Source organism: Mustela nigripes, chromosome X, assembly GCF_022355385.1.
Source record: "Mustela nigripes isolate SB6536 chromosome X, MUSNIG.SB6536, whole genome shotgun sequence".
NCBI classification, from domain to species: Eukaryota; Metazoa; Chordata; class Mammalia; order Carnivora; family Mustelidae; genus Mustela; species Mustela nigripes.
The window spans coordinates 54,933,377-54,950,285 of record NC_081575.1 but is presented as its reverse complement, the minus strand read 5'-3'; the positions used below and the strand labels follow the sequence as shown (position 1 = coordinate 54,950,285).

General features: G+C 35.8%; 2 protein-coding genes across 2 annotated transcripts in view; both read left to right on the top strand.

Moving 5' to 3' along the window:
- Positions 1–16,909, top strand: part of DACH2 (dachshund family transcription factor 2) — an 848,671-nt gene that overhangs the window by 248,956 nt on the left and 582,806 nt on the right. The window lies entirely within an intron of this gene.
- On the top strand, positions 652–2,569 carry LOC132006796 (tRNA (guanine(6)-N2)-methyltransferase THUMP3-like). Its single transcript, XM_059384821.1, has 2 exons — positions 652–2,108; positions 2,304–2,569. Exons 1-2 carry the CDS (start codon positions 750–752, stop codon positions 2,451–2,453), a joined length of 1,509 nt encoding a protein of 502 aa, XP_059240804.1. The 5' UTR covers positions 652–749; the 3' UTR covers positions 2,454–2,569.

Below are 16,909 nucleotides of genomic sequence, written 5' to 3'. Positions count from 1 at the left end.
ATGCAGCCCATTGAGTTAAGAAAGTAAACTTTACCTTTGACTTGGTATGTATGACTATATTTTACCTTAAGAAAATGTCATTTTGGAGTGCCTGGGTGGCTCCATTGGTTAAGCATCCAACCCTTGATTTCGGGTCGGGTTATGATCTCAGGGTCATGAGATCAAGTCCCATGACATGCTCCATGCTGGGACCTGCTGGAGATCCTCTCTCTCCCTCTCTCTCTGCCCTTCCCTTTGCCCTCTATCTCTCTCTCCCAAAAAAGAATCATTTCAAAACAGTTTGAGTGAATGAACTATAAAACAAAATCAAATGGTTCTAGCAGTCAAGCTGAAGAACATAAGAAGTGAAAAAATGTTTCACCTTCTTTCATTCCTGCCTCCCTTTTTCTAGCAACCCCAGATACATGTTTGCATTTATGGTTTATTTAGAAATCTTTCTACAGACCTTTAAGCAGAAAAGCAGTTGCCTTTCAAAATAAGCAAACACACACACACACACACAAAGAGAGAGACATTTTTCAGTTTAATTTTTTTTTAATTCAAATAAAATTAACATACAGTGTTATATTAGTTTCAGGTGTAAAACATAGTGATTCAACAATTCTATACTCACTACTCATTATAATAAGAATACTCTTTTTTGGGCTTCCGGCGGCGTGACATCAGCGCGCTGGGTCTGGCGGGGAGCCAGAGCGAGAAGGGTCTACGCTGGCGGACGGGACTGTCGGCATCTCTGAAGCACTGCCAACATGTGTAATGTTCAAGAAGCCACTAAGCAGCTCTTGGATGTGAACCTTCATGAGAACTGGAGGGCTAATCAAGTGACAGAAAGTGGTCCCAGAAGTGAGTCTGAGCACCTCCAAGTCACTATTGGAGCCACTGTACCTACTGGTTTTGAGCAAACAGCTGCAGCTGAAGTGAGAGAGAAATTGGGGTCATCATGCAAAATCAGCAAAGACCGGGGCAAGATATATTTTGACATTTCAGTGGAAAGTCTGGCTCAGGTTCATTGTCTGAGATCAGTTGATAACTTATTTGTGGTTGTTAAGGAGTTTAAAGATTATCAGTTCAAAGAAACAAAGGAAGAAGTTCTCAAGGATTTTGAAGAACTGGCTGGGAAGCTTCCATGGTCAGACCCTTTAAAAGTATGGAAAATTAACACCAGTTTCAAGAAAAAAAAAATAAAAACGCACAAAAAGATAAATCAGAATTCAGGTAGAGAAAAGATTGATAATGGACAAGGAGACAAAACAGATGAGAAAGAGGATAAAAAAGGATTCACTAATAATACCTTAGATTCCCATATCTTAGACTATTATGAAAATCCAGCCATCAAGGAAGAGATATCAACATTAGTAGGTGATGATTTGGCATCTTCCAAAGACGAGAAGGATGAAAAAGAAGAAACTCATCCTAAAGTGCTGAAGTTTAGAGTCACGTGCAACCGGGCAGGAGAGAAACACTGCTTTTCCTCAAATGAGGCTGCAAGAGATTTTGGGGGTGCTGTTCAAGATTATTTTAAGTGGAAGGCTGACATGACCAACTTTGATGTGGAGGTTCTTTTGAACATCCATGATAATGAAATTGTTGTGGGCATTGCATTGACAGAAGAGCGTCTCCACCGAAGAAATATCACACATTTTGGACCTACAACTCTTAGATCTACTCTTGCCTATGGGATGCTTAGGCTCTGTGCTCCTCAACCTACTGATATAATTGTGGATCCGATGTGTGGAACGGGAGCAATACCAATAGAGGGGTCTACTGAATGGTCTAACTGTTATCATATTGCTGGTGATAATAATCCGTTGGCTATGAATAGAGCAGCAAATAACATCTCATCTTTATTGACCAAGAGCCAAATTAAAGAAGGCAAAGTGTCCTGGAGCTTGCCCATAGATGCTGTTCAGTGGGATATCTGCAATCTGCCATTGAGAACTGGCTCTGTGGACATTATTGTGTCAGACATGCCATTTGGAAAAAGGATGGGCTCCAAAAAGAGAAACTGGAACCTTTATCCAGCTTGCCTACGGGAGATGAGCCGTGTCTGTAAACCAGGGACAGGCCGAGCTGCACTACTTACTCAGGACAAGAAATGCTTTACCAAGGTGCTGTAAATTAGCCCAAAAATTCATCCTGTGGCAACTTTAGGATCTTTTAATTTATTAAAACTTTTTTTTAAAAGGTGTATTAGTTTGAGTAGGATTTGTTTCCCTTTCCCCCATGGTTTCTTACTACCAACTAGGCTGCTGGTTGGCCTACAGATTTTCTGCTAATCACTTTTCCTTTTTGTGTGTACGCAGGCATTATCTGGAATGGGACATGTTTGGCGGAAGGTACATACTGTCTGGGTGAACATAGGGGGTCTTCATGCAGCAGTTTATCTTCTGAAACGTACACCTCAAGCTTTTGTTCATCCTTCAGAACAAGATGGGGAAAGAACTCCTTGGTGATGCAAAGAATGAAGATGGTTAATGGTATTTGTGCCTCCCAACACTGGGAATGTCAGCATGAAGAACTTGGTTTGAAAGAAAAATAGTGTTAATAAAATTGCAGTTTGCAATTTAAACTGGAAAAAAAAAGAATACTCTTTTTTAAAATTTATTTTTTATTTATTTTTGTCTTAACAGTATTTACTATTTTTTCACCACACCCAGTACTCCATGCAATCCGTGTCCTCTATAATACTCTTAATCTCTTTCACCTATCAGCCGTTGTCCCACCCACCTGTCTTCTGGTAACCAATCTGTTTATTCTCTTAGTTAAGAATCTCTTTGTCTCTTTTTTTGTTTGTTCATTTGTTCTGTTTCTTAGATTCCACATATGAATGAAATAATATGGTATTTGTCTTTCCCTGACTGACTTACTAAAAGGAGACTTAAAAAAAATGCTACTGCAGGAGATTACAGAGGGGTGATGAACAAACCATATGTATCTGTTGTGGGCATTTTAGAGAGGTTCATGTTTCTGTACTACTAAAAATTGCACTAGAGCTCAAAAGAGCCAAATTAAAGTCCTTATAGATTTTTAAAGTGTGTTGTTTTATTTTTATGTACTTTTTTCATTTTTAATTTTAATTCCAGTACACTTAACATGGAGTGTTATATTAGATTCAGGTGTATAATATAGTGATCCAACCATTCTCTCCGCTATTCAGGGCTCATCAGGATAAGTGTACTCTTTCTTATTTAAACATTTTTATTTATTTATTTATTTGACAGACAGATATCATAAGCTGGCAAAGAGGCAGGCAGAGAGAGAGAGGAAGGGGAGCAGGCTCCCCACTGAGCAGAGAACCCAGTGCGGGGCTGGATCCCAGGACCCTGACATCAGGCCCTGAGCTGAAGGCAGAGGCTTTAACCCACTGAGCCACCCAGATGCCCCAGGATAAGTGTACTCTTAAACCTCTTCAACTATTTCACTCATTCCCCCACCTACCTCCCCTTTGGTAACCATCTGTTTGTGGAGTTTCGGGTTTTTTTTTTTTTCCTCTTTTTCCTTTGTTTGTTTCTAAAATTCCACATATGAATCATATTGTATTTGTATTTCACTGATTGACTTATTTCACTAAGCATTATATCATCTAGACCCATCCATGTTGTTGCAAATGGCAAGATTTTATTCTCTTTCTCTTTTATTCTCTTTCATGACTGAGTACTATTCCAATATCTATATATACCTTATCTTCTTTATCCATTAATCTATTGAAGGACACTAGGGTTGCTTCCATAATTTGGTTATTGTAAATAATGCTGAAATATACATAGGGGTGCATATATCTTTTTGAGTTAGTGTTTTTGTATTCTTTGGATAAATGCCAAGCAGTGGAATTACTGGATCATATGGTAATTCTATTTTTAAAAAATATTTTATTTATGTATTTATCAGAGAGAAAGGGAGAGAAAGAGAGAAAGAGAGCCCACAAGCAGGGGGAACATCAGGTAGGGAGAGAAGTAGGCTCTGCTCTGCACAAGGAGCCCAAAGCAGGGCTGGATCCCAGGACCCTGGGATCATGACCTGAGCTGAAGACAGATGCTTAACTGACTGAGTCAACCAGGCATCCCTCTATTTTTAATTTTTTGAGGAACCTTCATACTGTTTTCCACAGTGGCTGCACTGGTTTGCATTCCCACCAACAGAAGTGTTCTCATTTCTCTACATCCTTACCAACACCTGTTTTTTCTTGTGTTGTTGATTTTAGCCATTCTGACAGGTATGAGATGATAATTCATGGTGGTTTTAATTTTCATTTCCCTGATGATGAGTGATTTTGAGTATCTTCTCATGTGTCTGTTGGCCATCTGGATGCTTCTTTGGAGAAATGTCTATCATGTCTTCTGTCAATTTTTTATTTGGATTATTTGTTTTTGGGTGTTGAGTTTTATAAGTTCTTTGTATCTTTTGGATACTAATCCTTTATTGGATATGTCATTTGCAAATAACTTCTCCCATTTTGTAAGTTGCTTTTTAGTTTTGTTCAATGTTTCTTTTGCTCTGCAGAAGCTATTTATTTTGATGTAGTCTCAATAGTTTGTTTTTGCTTTTGTTTCCTTCACCTCAGGAGACATATCTAGAAAAAATGTTGCTATGACTAGTGTCAGGGAATTTGTAACCTGTGCTCTCTTCTAGGATTTTTATGGTTTCAGTTCTCCCATTGAGGTCTTTCATACATTTTGAGTTTATTTTGTGGTGTAAGAAAGTGGTTCAGTTACATTCTTTTGCGTGATGCTGTCCAGTTTTCCCACCACAATTTGCCTTTTTCCATTGTATGTTCTTGCCTCCTTTGTCAAAGATTAATTGTCCACATAACCATGGGTTTACTTCTGAGCTCTCTATCTTGTTCTGTTGATGTATGTGTCTATTTTTGTGCCAGTACCATACCATTTGATTACTACAGCTTTGTAGTATATCTTGAAATCTGGGATTGTGATATTTCCAGTCTTGTTCTTCTTTTTCAAATTGTTTTGGCTATTCAGGGACTTTTTTGGTTCCATACAAATTTCAGGATTGTTATAGTTCTGTGAGAAATTTTGTTCATTTTTGTTAGGGACTGTATTAAATCTATAGCTTGATTGGGAAGTATAGACATTTTAATAATATTTGTTCTCCTAATTTCATGCTCATGGGATATCTTTCCATTTTTGTCATCGTCAATTTCTTTCACCAGTGTTTTAGTTTTCAGTGTACAGGTCTTTCACCTTCTTGATTAAGTTTAATTCCTTGGTATTTTATTCCTTTTGGTGAAAATATAAATAAGATTGTTAATTTCTCTTTCTGCTACTTCATTATTAGTGTACAGAAATGCAATGTATTTCAGTATATTCATTTTATATCTTGCATCCTTACTGAATTTATTTATCAGTTCTAGTAGTTTCTTTGGTAGAATCTTTAGGGTTTTCTATATATGGTATCATGATATCTGCAAATAATGAATTTTACTTCTGCCTTGTTGATTTTAATGCTTTTTATTTCTTTTTGTTTTCTGATTGATGTGGCTAGGACTTCCAGCACTATGTTGAATAAAAGTGATGAGAATGGACATACTTGTCTTATTCCTGACTTTAGGGGGAAAAGCTCTCAGTTTTTCACCATTGTGTATGATGTTAGCTGCAGCTTTTTCACATAAAACCTTTATTACATTGAGATATGTTTGCTCTAAACCTATTTTGTTGAGTATTTTTATCATGAATGGATTTGAAATACTTTTTTCTGCGTTTATTGAAGTGTCAAATTTGTTTTTATATATCCTTTTATTGATGTGATACATCATGTTGATTCATGAATACTGAACAAACGTTGTATCCCAGGAACAAATTCCACTTGATCGAAGTAAATGATTTTTTTAAATGTATGATCAGACTTGGCTTGCTAACATTTTTCTCAGGATTTCTGCATCTAAGTCCATTGGAGATATTAGCCTATAGTTCTCTTTATCTGGTTTTGATAATCAGAGTAATGGTGGCTTCATAGAATGGATTTGGAATCTTTCTTCCTTTTCTGTGTTTTGGAAGATTAGAAAAGACTAGGTATTGACTCTTCTTTATATGTTTGGTAGAATTCACCTGTGAAGCCATCTGGTTCTGGACTTGTATTTGTTAAGAATTTTTTGATTACTAATTCAATTTCATTACTAATAGTTGTCTATTCAAATTTTCTATTTTTTCCTGATTCAGTTTTGGAAGCTCATATATTTTAGGAATTTGTTTCTTTTAGGTTACCCAATTTGTTAGCATATAATTTTTCATAATCTTATGATCCTTTGTGTTTCTGTGGTGTTGATTGCTATTTCTCCCCTTTTGTTTCCATTTCTGGTTTTATTTGAGCCCCCCTCTTTTTCCCCTGATGAGTCTGACTAAAATTTTATCCATTTTGTTGATCTTCTTAAAGAACCAGCTCCTGGTTCCAATGATCTGTTCTATGATTTTTGTTTCTATTTCTTTTATATCTGCTCTGTTTAATTTTTCTTTCTACTCTTTTTGGTTGTTGTTTTTTCTTCTTGTTTCTTTAGGTGTAAGGTTAGATTCTTTGAGATTTTTCTTGATTTTCTTTTTTTTAGGATTTTATTTATTTATTTGACAGAGAGAGAGAGATAACAAGTAGGCAGAGAGGCAAAGAGAGATGGGGAAGCAGGCTCCCTGCTGAGCAGAGAGCCCAATGTGGGGCTCAATCCCAGGACCCTGATATCTTGACCTGAGCCAAAGGCAGAGGTTTAACCCACTGAGCCATCCAGGTGCCCCAAGATTTTTCTTGTGTTTTGACACAGGTTTGTATTGATAGAAACTTCCTCTTAGAATCATTTTTGCTGCATCTGGAATTATTATGACCATTGTGTTTTCATTTCCATTTCTTTCCATATATTTTTCATTTGTCTTTGATTTCTTGGTTGACCCATTCATCATTTAGTAGTGTTATTTAACTTCCATGTATTTGTGTTCTTTCCAGGTTTTTTCTTGTGGTTGATTTCTAGTTTCTAGTTTCTAGTTTCATAGCATTGTCATTAGAAAAGACTTTGATCTTTTTAATCTGTTGAGACTTGTTTTGTGATCTTTTTTGGAAAATGTCCCATGTGCACTTGAAAAGAATATGTATTCTACTGTTTTGGGATGGAATGTTCTGAATGTATTTGTTAGATCCATTCAATGTATCATTCAGAACTACTGTTTCCTTTTTTATTTTCTTGGATAATCTGTCCATTGATGTAAGTGGGCCATTAAGATACTTTCTTATTATATTATGATCAATTATTCCCTTTATGTTTGTTATCAGCTGCCTTATGTATTTTGGTGCTCTCATGTTGGATCAAAAATACAACTGTTATATCTTCTGTTGAACTCTTCTCTTTATGATTATGTAGTGTCCTTTGTCTTGTTAAAGTTTGTGTTTTAAAGTCTATTTTGTCTGATATAAGCATTATTACCCTCACTTTCCTTTCACTTTCATTTGTGTGATAAATGTTTTTCCATCCTTTCACTTGCAAACTGCATATGTCTTTAAGTCTGAAATGAATCTCTTCTTGGAAGCACATAAATGGTTGTTGCTTTTTTATCCATTTACCTTATGTCTTTTGAATGGTGCATACAGTCAATTAACTTTCAAAGTCATTATGGATGGGTATATATTTATTGCTACTTTGTTACTTGTGATTTTTCTCTCTTCCTCCTCTTACTGTTTTCTCATGTGTTGCTGGCTGTGTGTGTGTGTGTGTGTGTGTGTGTGTGTGTGTGTGATATATTTGTATTCCTTTCCCTTTATTTTTTACTTATTACCAGTTTTTGATTTGTGGTTACCATTAGGCTTGTATATAACATCTCATGCATATAGCAGTTCTATGTTAAGTTGGTGGTTGCTTAAGTTTGAACCCATTCTAAAAACATTACATTTTTTCTCCTCTTCCATGAACATTTTAGATAGATAGTGTCATACTTTATATACTTTTATTTTGTGAATTATTTGCCTGATTTTTATAGCTATAATTAATTTTAGTGCTTTTGTGCTTCCTACTTTTATTACTCTTACTTTCCACTCCTTCCTCCCCAGAGGTTTCCTTTCCACTCAGAGTCCTCTTCAACATTTCTTGAAGGCTGGTTTAGTGGTGATGAATTCCTTTACCTTTCATCTGAGAAACTCTTCGTCTCTTCCTCTATTCTGAGTGATAGTTTTACTGGATAGGGTATTCTTGGTTGCAGGTTTTGTTTTCTTTCAGCATTTTGAATATATCATGACATGCCTTTTAAGCCTGCAGTGTCTGCTAAAAACAAAACAAAAAAAGACTGATAGTCTTATGGAGTTTCCCTTGAATGTGATGTTTTTTCTGTCTGCTTTCAAAATTCTTTCTTATCACCATATTTTGTCACTTTAATAAGTGTGCATCTTGGTGTGGACCTCCTTGGGTTGATTTTATTGGGAGCTCTCTGTGTCTCCTATATCTGGATTTCTGTTCCCTGCCCATATTCTGGACATTTTCACTTATTATTTCAAATACATTTTCTGTCCCCTTTTCTCTCTCTTTTCTTTCTAGGATCCGTATAATGGTCATCTTTTTGTACTTTATTGTGTAATTGAGTTCTGTAAGTCTATTTTCATTTGTTATTATTATTTTTCTCTCTCACATTCTGCTTGATTGCTTTCCTTTACTCTGTCCTCAATGTCTCTGCTCTGTTCTGCTTCCTCTAGTCTAGTCTTTATTCTAGTGTATTTAAATTTTAGTTATTGAGTTCTTCATTTCTTCATTTTATTTATTTGTTTGTTTGTTTATTTAACAGAGAGGGCACAAGCAAGGAGAAGAGCAGAGTTCTTAATTTCTGAGTGTGTGTGTGTGTGTGTGTGTGTGTATGTATGTATGTGTTTTCTATCTTTTTTTTTTTTTTAAGGGTCTCACTAAGGCTCTCTTTTTTCAAGTCCAGTGAGTATCTCTTTATGACCATTACTTTAAATTCTCTATCAGGCATGTTACTTGTCTTTGTTTCATTTAGTTCTCTTGCTGTGATTTTTCCCCCTTTTCATGTCATATTTGTCTCCTCATTTTGTCTAACTCTCTGTGTCTGTTTCTATGTGTTGGGAAAGTCAGCTACGTCTCCTCTTGAACGTGGCCATATGAAGAAGAGGTCCTGTGGTGCCTGCAATACAATGTTCCTTGTTCACCATAACCTGGCACTCAGGCATGTCTTCTATGTTTGTTGCATGTACCCTATTTTTCCTTTATCACAGTTGTCTGCAGTGGCTCTCTTTGTCTCATGGTAAGTGTTTGGTCCCTTTGTTGTTAGGGAGCAAGTCTGGGCCACCTTAGGCTTGAGTTTAATCAGACCAGGTATTTACCAGAGCTGTGGCAGCACCAAACTGCAGGGTGCTCTCCCTGTCTTGTCCCCTGAAAAACTGTCATTGATGGGCAGGCCCTTCAGTCAGACCAGATGTGTGATCCCCAGCCCACTACTGAATTTGCAGTCAGAATGGTATTTGTGATTATCTTCTTCTTTCCCTGGGGCAGGAGTCCCTTTGGAGTGGTTTTGAACTCTGTCAGGTTTGCTTCACTCTGCCAGGCTTGTGGCACTCCTTTGGATGGTCTCCTGCCAAGGGCATGTTGGAAGGGGCACGTCCAAGGGGGAAAATGCAGTGGGGCACATAGTGCCAGCAAGGTCTATGCCATTCCACTGAAGGAGGAGACCTCCAGCCACCCTGGGAAAACTGCCCAGTCTGGGATGGAGTGGATGGTCTGTAGAAGACAGGGGTCAGGCAAGCTTTGTGGAGAGTGTTCATCCTGCACTTGTTCCCACAGTTGTCTGGGTACATAGGCTCTGGGGAAGTGGAGGGAAATGACACCTACCAGCTCTTTCATTCTAGGAGTCTTCAAAAGATCCCTCCACCAGCACATGCTCTGAGATTAGTAAATAAATATCTTTCCTGTATACCCTAGACATTTTAAAAACTGTGTTTCTAATGACTTTTCAGTGAGTCTGTTTATAGTACTGTCTAAGGGCAGAGACTAAGGTTCCAGTCACCCTCTGGCTCTCCCAGAGTGGAGTTGCTGAATTTTAAAGTTCCAGATGATAAGCCTCACTGATTGTAAGAACTCACAAAACAGGTTCTGCTGGTTTTCAAAGCCAAATATTATGGGGATTCATCTTCTCAGTGTGGGTTCCTAATGTCTGTGGTACTTGGTATAGGGTCTGTTCCTCTCTCTTTTCCTCGCTCAAGGTATCCTTCCCACCCATGAACAATCCTGTGGGTCAATTTGGCTCCTGATCTTATCTTTACCTTTTTACCCTCTTTGAGGTGGCTTCTTTACATTTAGCTCTGGAGAGTCTATTCTGCCAGTCTTCACTCATTTTCTGGTTTATTAACTCTGATGCGGATGTTATTTGGGCGTAATCACAGGATGAAGTGACAAGTAGGGGACAAGGACCCTCCTACTCTGCTATCTTCCCCAAAAGCAGTATGTTAGTTTAGATTTCATTGTTCTTCACTAGGAAATACTGTGCTATTGGAAATAATGTTTGTTTTGTTAATTAAGATAATTTTGTGGGTTTTTAAATTTTTTAAAATTATTTTTATTAACATGTTTGCCCCAGGGGTACAGGTTTGTGAATCATCAGGCTTACACACTTTGCAGCACTCACCATATCACATACAGTCCCCAATGTCCATAACCAAACACCCTCTCCATACCCCCACTCCTTCTAGCAACTCTCAGTTTGTTTTGGGAGAGAGGGAAATAAGTCAATCAGAGAAAGACAATTATCATATGATCTCCCTGATAGGAGGCAGAATGGGGGGTTTGGGGGGTAGGGGAGGAAAAAGTTTTGTGGGTTTTTATTAATCTCATTTTTAAGTATTTATTTTGTGTGGTATGTGTATGACTCTGTGTGTGTGTGTGTGTGTGTGTGTGTGTGTGTGTGTGTGTGTAACCCTTTTGGGAAGGATGTAAGATAGTTCATTATAATTGTTCCAGAAATAAGAATATAATGAGCTGTGTGATTAATATCTCCATGTTTAGAAAATTAAGGCATAGCAGTGATATTGGCTCATTTTAATCATCCTGCTGGCCAAATAGAAAATAGAAAAAAAAAATCCTAGGACAGAATCCTTCTGAATATATAGGATGGGAAGAAGGCTCTTGAGAGAAAGGAAGAAGACATAATAATGCTGAATCTTTTTTAAGAATTGTTATGACCCAAGGCCACTTTTTTTTTTAACAGAAATCTATAACCTTATTTCTTTGCCTTCATATATGGCAAAGCCATAAATCTCATGACATTTCAAATTATTCTTTACTTAGTGGGGATTAGATCAGAAATACAATAGTATTGTCCATATATTTAAAACACTATCTAATAACAATTCAGGCTTTCTTACCTTCTTTGTGCTCTTCCCTGCTGGTGTTTCATTGTGTGTAACCTATCTAAAATTCTTGAAGAATTGAAGAAGCTTTTTTGTGAAATATAATAAAACCTTGATTAATTGGAAGCTTACTAACCAGAAATCTCAATTAACCAGTTTTATTTATTTATTTTTTGCTATACTCTCCTTTTAGAAGGAAGAGGCAAATGACAAGAAAACAAGCTGTTAACAGGTATTTATGTATTTTTTTTTATAAATCAACTTCCTGGGAATGTCCTGGAGCCTGTACAGATTCAGCCCAACTTCAATAATTTTGTTCCCTGTACTGTACTTATTAAGGTACGAAAGTAGAGCCATTTGAATTTTCAGAACAAATGTCGAATCTTTCTTTATTCTTAGTTAATAATAAGAAAAATGAAATCCAAATAGCTAATTGGACCCTATCTATCCATTTGTGGGCACTAGTTAATTTGGTATCCACAGTTTCGTTATTGATGGTAATCATTCATATCTATTAACTGGGAATAGATCCTAGGTTCATGCAGTAGAGAGGTGATTTCCACCCACAGGGAACAACTCCTTTCCTGGGAACTAAGGCAGAAGCTAGAGAAAGTCTGCAAAGTTCATGTGGGTCAAGTAAGTGTCACGAACACAAAAACCATGACACCTATGTAAAATAACAAGAAGGTGATTCACTCACTGCATAACTTCCGAGTGCTTAGGAAGGTACATTCACTTTTGCAGGGCAGCACAGATTATTAAGTGTGCTATAGCAATAAAGAAAAAAATAGGCCATCTAATTTTGTGGAGTTGTTCTAAGCATTAGGCATGGATATATTTTGTAAGCATGCTAGTAGTTCTAAAATATTCAAAACTATTTTTTTTCTAAAAATACATTTCTAAAAAATTTGGAATTTTAAGAAAGTTTTTTGTTGGAAATTTCAAAAAATTATCTATGACAATTTCAGTTGAATTGCAATACCATATTGCTCTAGGCTTTATACCTTTTAGGTTGTAATGAGGAAAATAATGGACTAACTCAGAGAAGCAAGGGAAAAGGAGGGCAAACCATGGTAATAAAGTACAAAAGTATATTTGATATTGCTGGCCAATAGTGCCCCTCTTCTCTTCCATATACCATTCTCAGGTTAAATCACCCTTTGGTGACTTTTTTCCAATTTATTCAGGGCTACCCTTGATGATGTTTTATCCATATTTTTCTACAACAAAAATAACATAAGATTATGGGAGAGATGGGGACCACACCATATGAATTTTCAATGTAGAAACTAAAAACCACTATGATGATGTTTGTAATATCCAGAACATTTCCTATACTAGATATTACTTTTAAGTATCATGCACACTAAATAATACCCAAGTGACCTGAAGCAGTGGTTGTGCCTTCTTAAGTGTCAAACTTTCTATTACACTGTAACTTTAGTGCTGGGGAAGACAAGAACCCATTAGATTTCATTAATGAATGATTGTAACTGAAAAAGTTTACATGGTTTGAGTTTTGAGTTTAGGTTTGGGATATTGAAAGTAAATGCTTTTTTTAAAATTTTAAATGAATGCAATTGAATTCAGACATTGGAAATGACTTTCATTTTATTTCGATTTTCCTAGTTAAATGACATACAAATTAATGCAATATTCTCTTCATTTAATTAATTATAATAATAGATTATAACTGTATAGATTTATTTTAGATAAATTAGAACACACATTACATATGTACATATGTATGCTATGAATTTTTATATCTGCTGTAATCTGAGAAAAATCATGAAATGTTCTTAAAAGTATATGCACTGATTCATTCACATTAACTACAGAGAAACAGGAGAGTAGCAAACTCTAATGCCTACTGACACAAGGCTGGTAATGTAAATGAAAGGCCATAAGCAGCAGGGAGTGGTGGGTGACCTGGAGAGTATGTATTCTTTCTAAAGGTGTCAGCTGTTACTCTGTGTAGCTGATTGCCACCATGTGGGAATGTAGGCCCAATACTGATAAACTCAGTTTTTAAGACAAGCCAGTAATGCAGACTTTTATATGAAATTCCCTAATTTCTGCTAGTTCCCTGCCAGTTTGCGATCTCTATTATTTTATTTTATTTATCTTATTTTATTTATTTTTCCATTTTATTTTATTTCTTTTCTGTGTTCTAGCATTCATTGTTTATGTACGACACCCAGTGCTCCCTGCAGTATATGCCCTCCATAATACCTATCACCAGGCTCACCCAATCCGCTGTCCCCTTCTACTCCAAAACCCTCAGTTTGTTTCTCAAAGTCCACAGTCTCTCATGGTTTGTCTCCCTCTCCAATTTCCCCCAACTCACTTCTCTGCTCCGTCTCCCAATGTCCTCCATGTTATTCCTTATGATCCACAAGTAAGTGAAACCATATGATACTTGACTCTTCTTGACTTATTTCACTCAGCATAATCTCTTCCAGAGATCTCTGTCTTAAATTGTAAGTACTCTAGGTATTGGAATTTAAAAAAAAATCACAGTATATTATAAATGTATCCAATGGAAAATTCATGTAAAGTGGATTAAAAATAAGTAGAATGTTTGTAAATAATTTTCCTGATACTCAAAATTGCGATTATGTGCTTCATGATTTTTCTTTACTACATGGAAATAGCCAAGATAATTTTCCCTTAACTTGCTTGGAAAATTAAGATAAAATTATGAATTTTCTGCTTTCCTATTTATCAATGAAATAAAGCATAAAAGATCATTACTGCCATGTCCAAAGAGAGCATTTAAATATAGGTTCTGTCACATAACATAATTAAGGCTTCTATTTAAAACCTAATTCATGGTGCTTTAATAGGAAAAACGCCATATACATAGCATGTGTTCATTTAATTTTAAGTTGACTTGCCTTTCAACAAATTCCCAATTTCTTCTAGCAAAATTCCTTGATTTTTACAAATGATTTAGGAAATAAAAGAAATGTAAGTAGTTAACACAACAAAACTTCATTTGAACTTTTGGTTGGCATTGGCAAAAATAAAACAAAAGTTTGTCTTCTGAAATTTTTGTTTGAGGTAACTGTTTGATTGGTCTGAGACTTCACTTGTTTATCTGTCTTGCCCTGGATTTTAGCATATAATCTGCTGTGCTACAGTGCTTTTAACATTTGTATGCCCCTTTCATTACCGGCAATCCAAAAGTGTATTTGTCCAAAAAGAAAAGAATTAAATTCCAAACTTTGTAGGAAAAAAAAGAAAGAAAAAAAACACGTCATTGCTTTAAAGGCCCCTACTATCTGCACCATAAATCCTTAGTCTGAGCCTGCATGGCTCAGTAGTTAAACACCTGCCTTCAGCTCAGGTCATGATCCCAAGATTCTGGATTGAAACCCACATGAGGCTCCCTGCTCAGCGGGGAACCTGACTCTGCCTCTTCCTCTGTCTGCTGCTCCTCTTGCTTGTGCTCTCCTTCTGTCAAATAAATAAATAAATATTTTTTAAAAAAGGGTGGTCAGTTAACATTGTCCTTTCTGATGAGAAGCTTATCAGAGGACTTTTTAAAAAAGGGGAAAAGTGAAAACAGAAAGAGAAAGAAAAGAATGCACAATCTCAAGTACTAACTTAAGAAAAAACCTCCCATTGGTCAACAAACTATTCTAGTTGCATATTTAAACAGACATGTATGAAAGATAAGAAATTGTTGGACAACTGATTAATACATATGTCAATGTGCAAAACAGATGATGTTTACCTAAATAAAATTTGGGTAGACAGTGCTCCCCTTTTTGGATCACCAGGTAGTTTTGACCACAAGTAATCTGTAGTGTGATAGGGATAAACCATGTTTAAATATACTATTTAATTAAATCTGTTGCCTAAAAACTCTAACAACTGGAAATTCTTAGTTAATTGGTTAGTCCTTGAGGTAGAGAATTTAAGAGATGAATGATTAGTTGATACATTTAACCAGTATAGACATAAATAATGTAATTCAGGAAAAATTTTGATCAACAACTGCTATTCTTATTTTTGCCAGAACATAATATCTAACATTTTTCAGACATTATATCCCAAGTTATTTAGTTCATTTAATCTTCATAACAACCCTATAAGGTAGATGCTATTATTTTTTTTTAAGATTTTATTTATTTATTTGACAGAGAGAGATCACATGTAGGCAGAGAGGCAGAGAGAGAGGGCGGGGAAGCAGGCTCCCCACTGAGCAGAGAGCCTGATATGGGGCTTGATCCCAGGACCAAATATCATGACCTGAGCTGAAGGCAGAGGCTTAACCCACAGAGCCACCCAGGTGCCCCTAGATGCTATTATTGTGATTCTTATTTTACAGAAGATGGTACTGAAGCACAGAGAAGGTTAAATGACTTATCTGAGGCCACAAAACCTACAAATACCAGAGCCAGCATTTGAATCAAGGCAGTTTGATGACAAAGATCATATATGTTAGATCAATAGATTTTATATGGACATATGGACATATGTATGTATATGTGTGTTTGTGTGTGTGTGTATGTATATTCTGATTTACTGGAAAATGACATTCTTATTCTGAAATCAATTTTGGTAGCATCATTTTGATTGTGTAATAAATTAGCAAGTTTGATTATAAAATAGCTCAAATGGAAAGAGCAAGAAATAGAGACATTTGTGGACCAATAACGAAGTCTACATTTTGCTACATTACATTTCATTCAGAGCGCATTATTTAAAAAAATATGTATCTGTAAGGCATTATTGAATAACTAACACTAATTTCCTTTCTCCTCAACCCTTCATTAGAGTTAACTAATGTTTTAAAATTTGTGTGAATTATCACTCTGTTTTTTTTTATTGTATGTGTATTTATGCACAAACAATATGCAGTGTCGGTTTTTTTGTTTTGTTTTGTTTTGTTTTTAAAATGTACCTAAGTGGTTTGATACTATACTATCCTTTTTTAATCACTGCTCTTACATTATGTTTTTTAGCTTTATCTATGTTGATACATGCTGATCTAGTTCATTTATATTTTAATCACCCATTCTACTATTTAATTGCATTAGTATACCACAGTTTGATTATTCTTTACTATATTGATAAACATTTAGGTTTTTTTTCCTAATTTTTTGTTATTACAAACAGTGTTGTAAATGGACGTCATATTTTCTTGTCCCCTTGTGGGAGAATTTCTCTGGGGAATAAACCTAGAAGTAAAATCATTGAGTTGTGGGCTATCATTGAGTAGTTATTGCTGAATTGCTCTCCAAAATTGTTCTGACTTACACTCCCATGAGTATTAAACAAGAACTCCTATTTCCCCACATTTTACCAATGTAGTAGAATTATTTATTTATTTTTTTTCAGTTTGGAATGTATTTATTAAGATGCAATGCAAAACAAAAACAAAACCTATCAGTTTAGACTATTTTATGGCATTTCTTTACTGGGAGTTTTTTGTTTTGTTTTGTTTTGTTTTATTTTAATTTTTTATTTTTTATAAACATATATTTTTATCCCCAGGGGTAGAGGTCTGTGAATCACCAGGTTTACACACTTCACAGCACTCACCAAAGCACATACCCTCCACAAT

What these genes read in the sequence shown, in the direction of transcription:
- LOC132006796 (XM_059384821.1), top strand. Translation starts at nt 750, where the DNA reads ATGTGTAATGTTCAAGAAGCCACTAAGCAGCTCTTGGATGTGAACCTT. An exon ending in ACAAGAAATGCTTTACCAAG is followed by an intron (nt 2,109 to 2,303) that starts GTGCTGTAAATT and finishes GTGTGTACGCAG; the next exon opens with GCATTATCTGGAATGGGACA.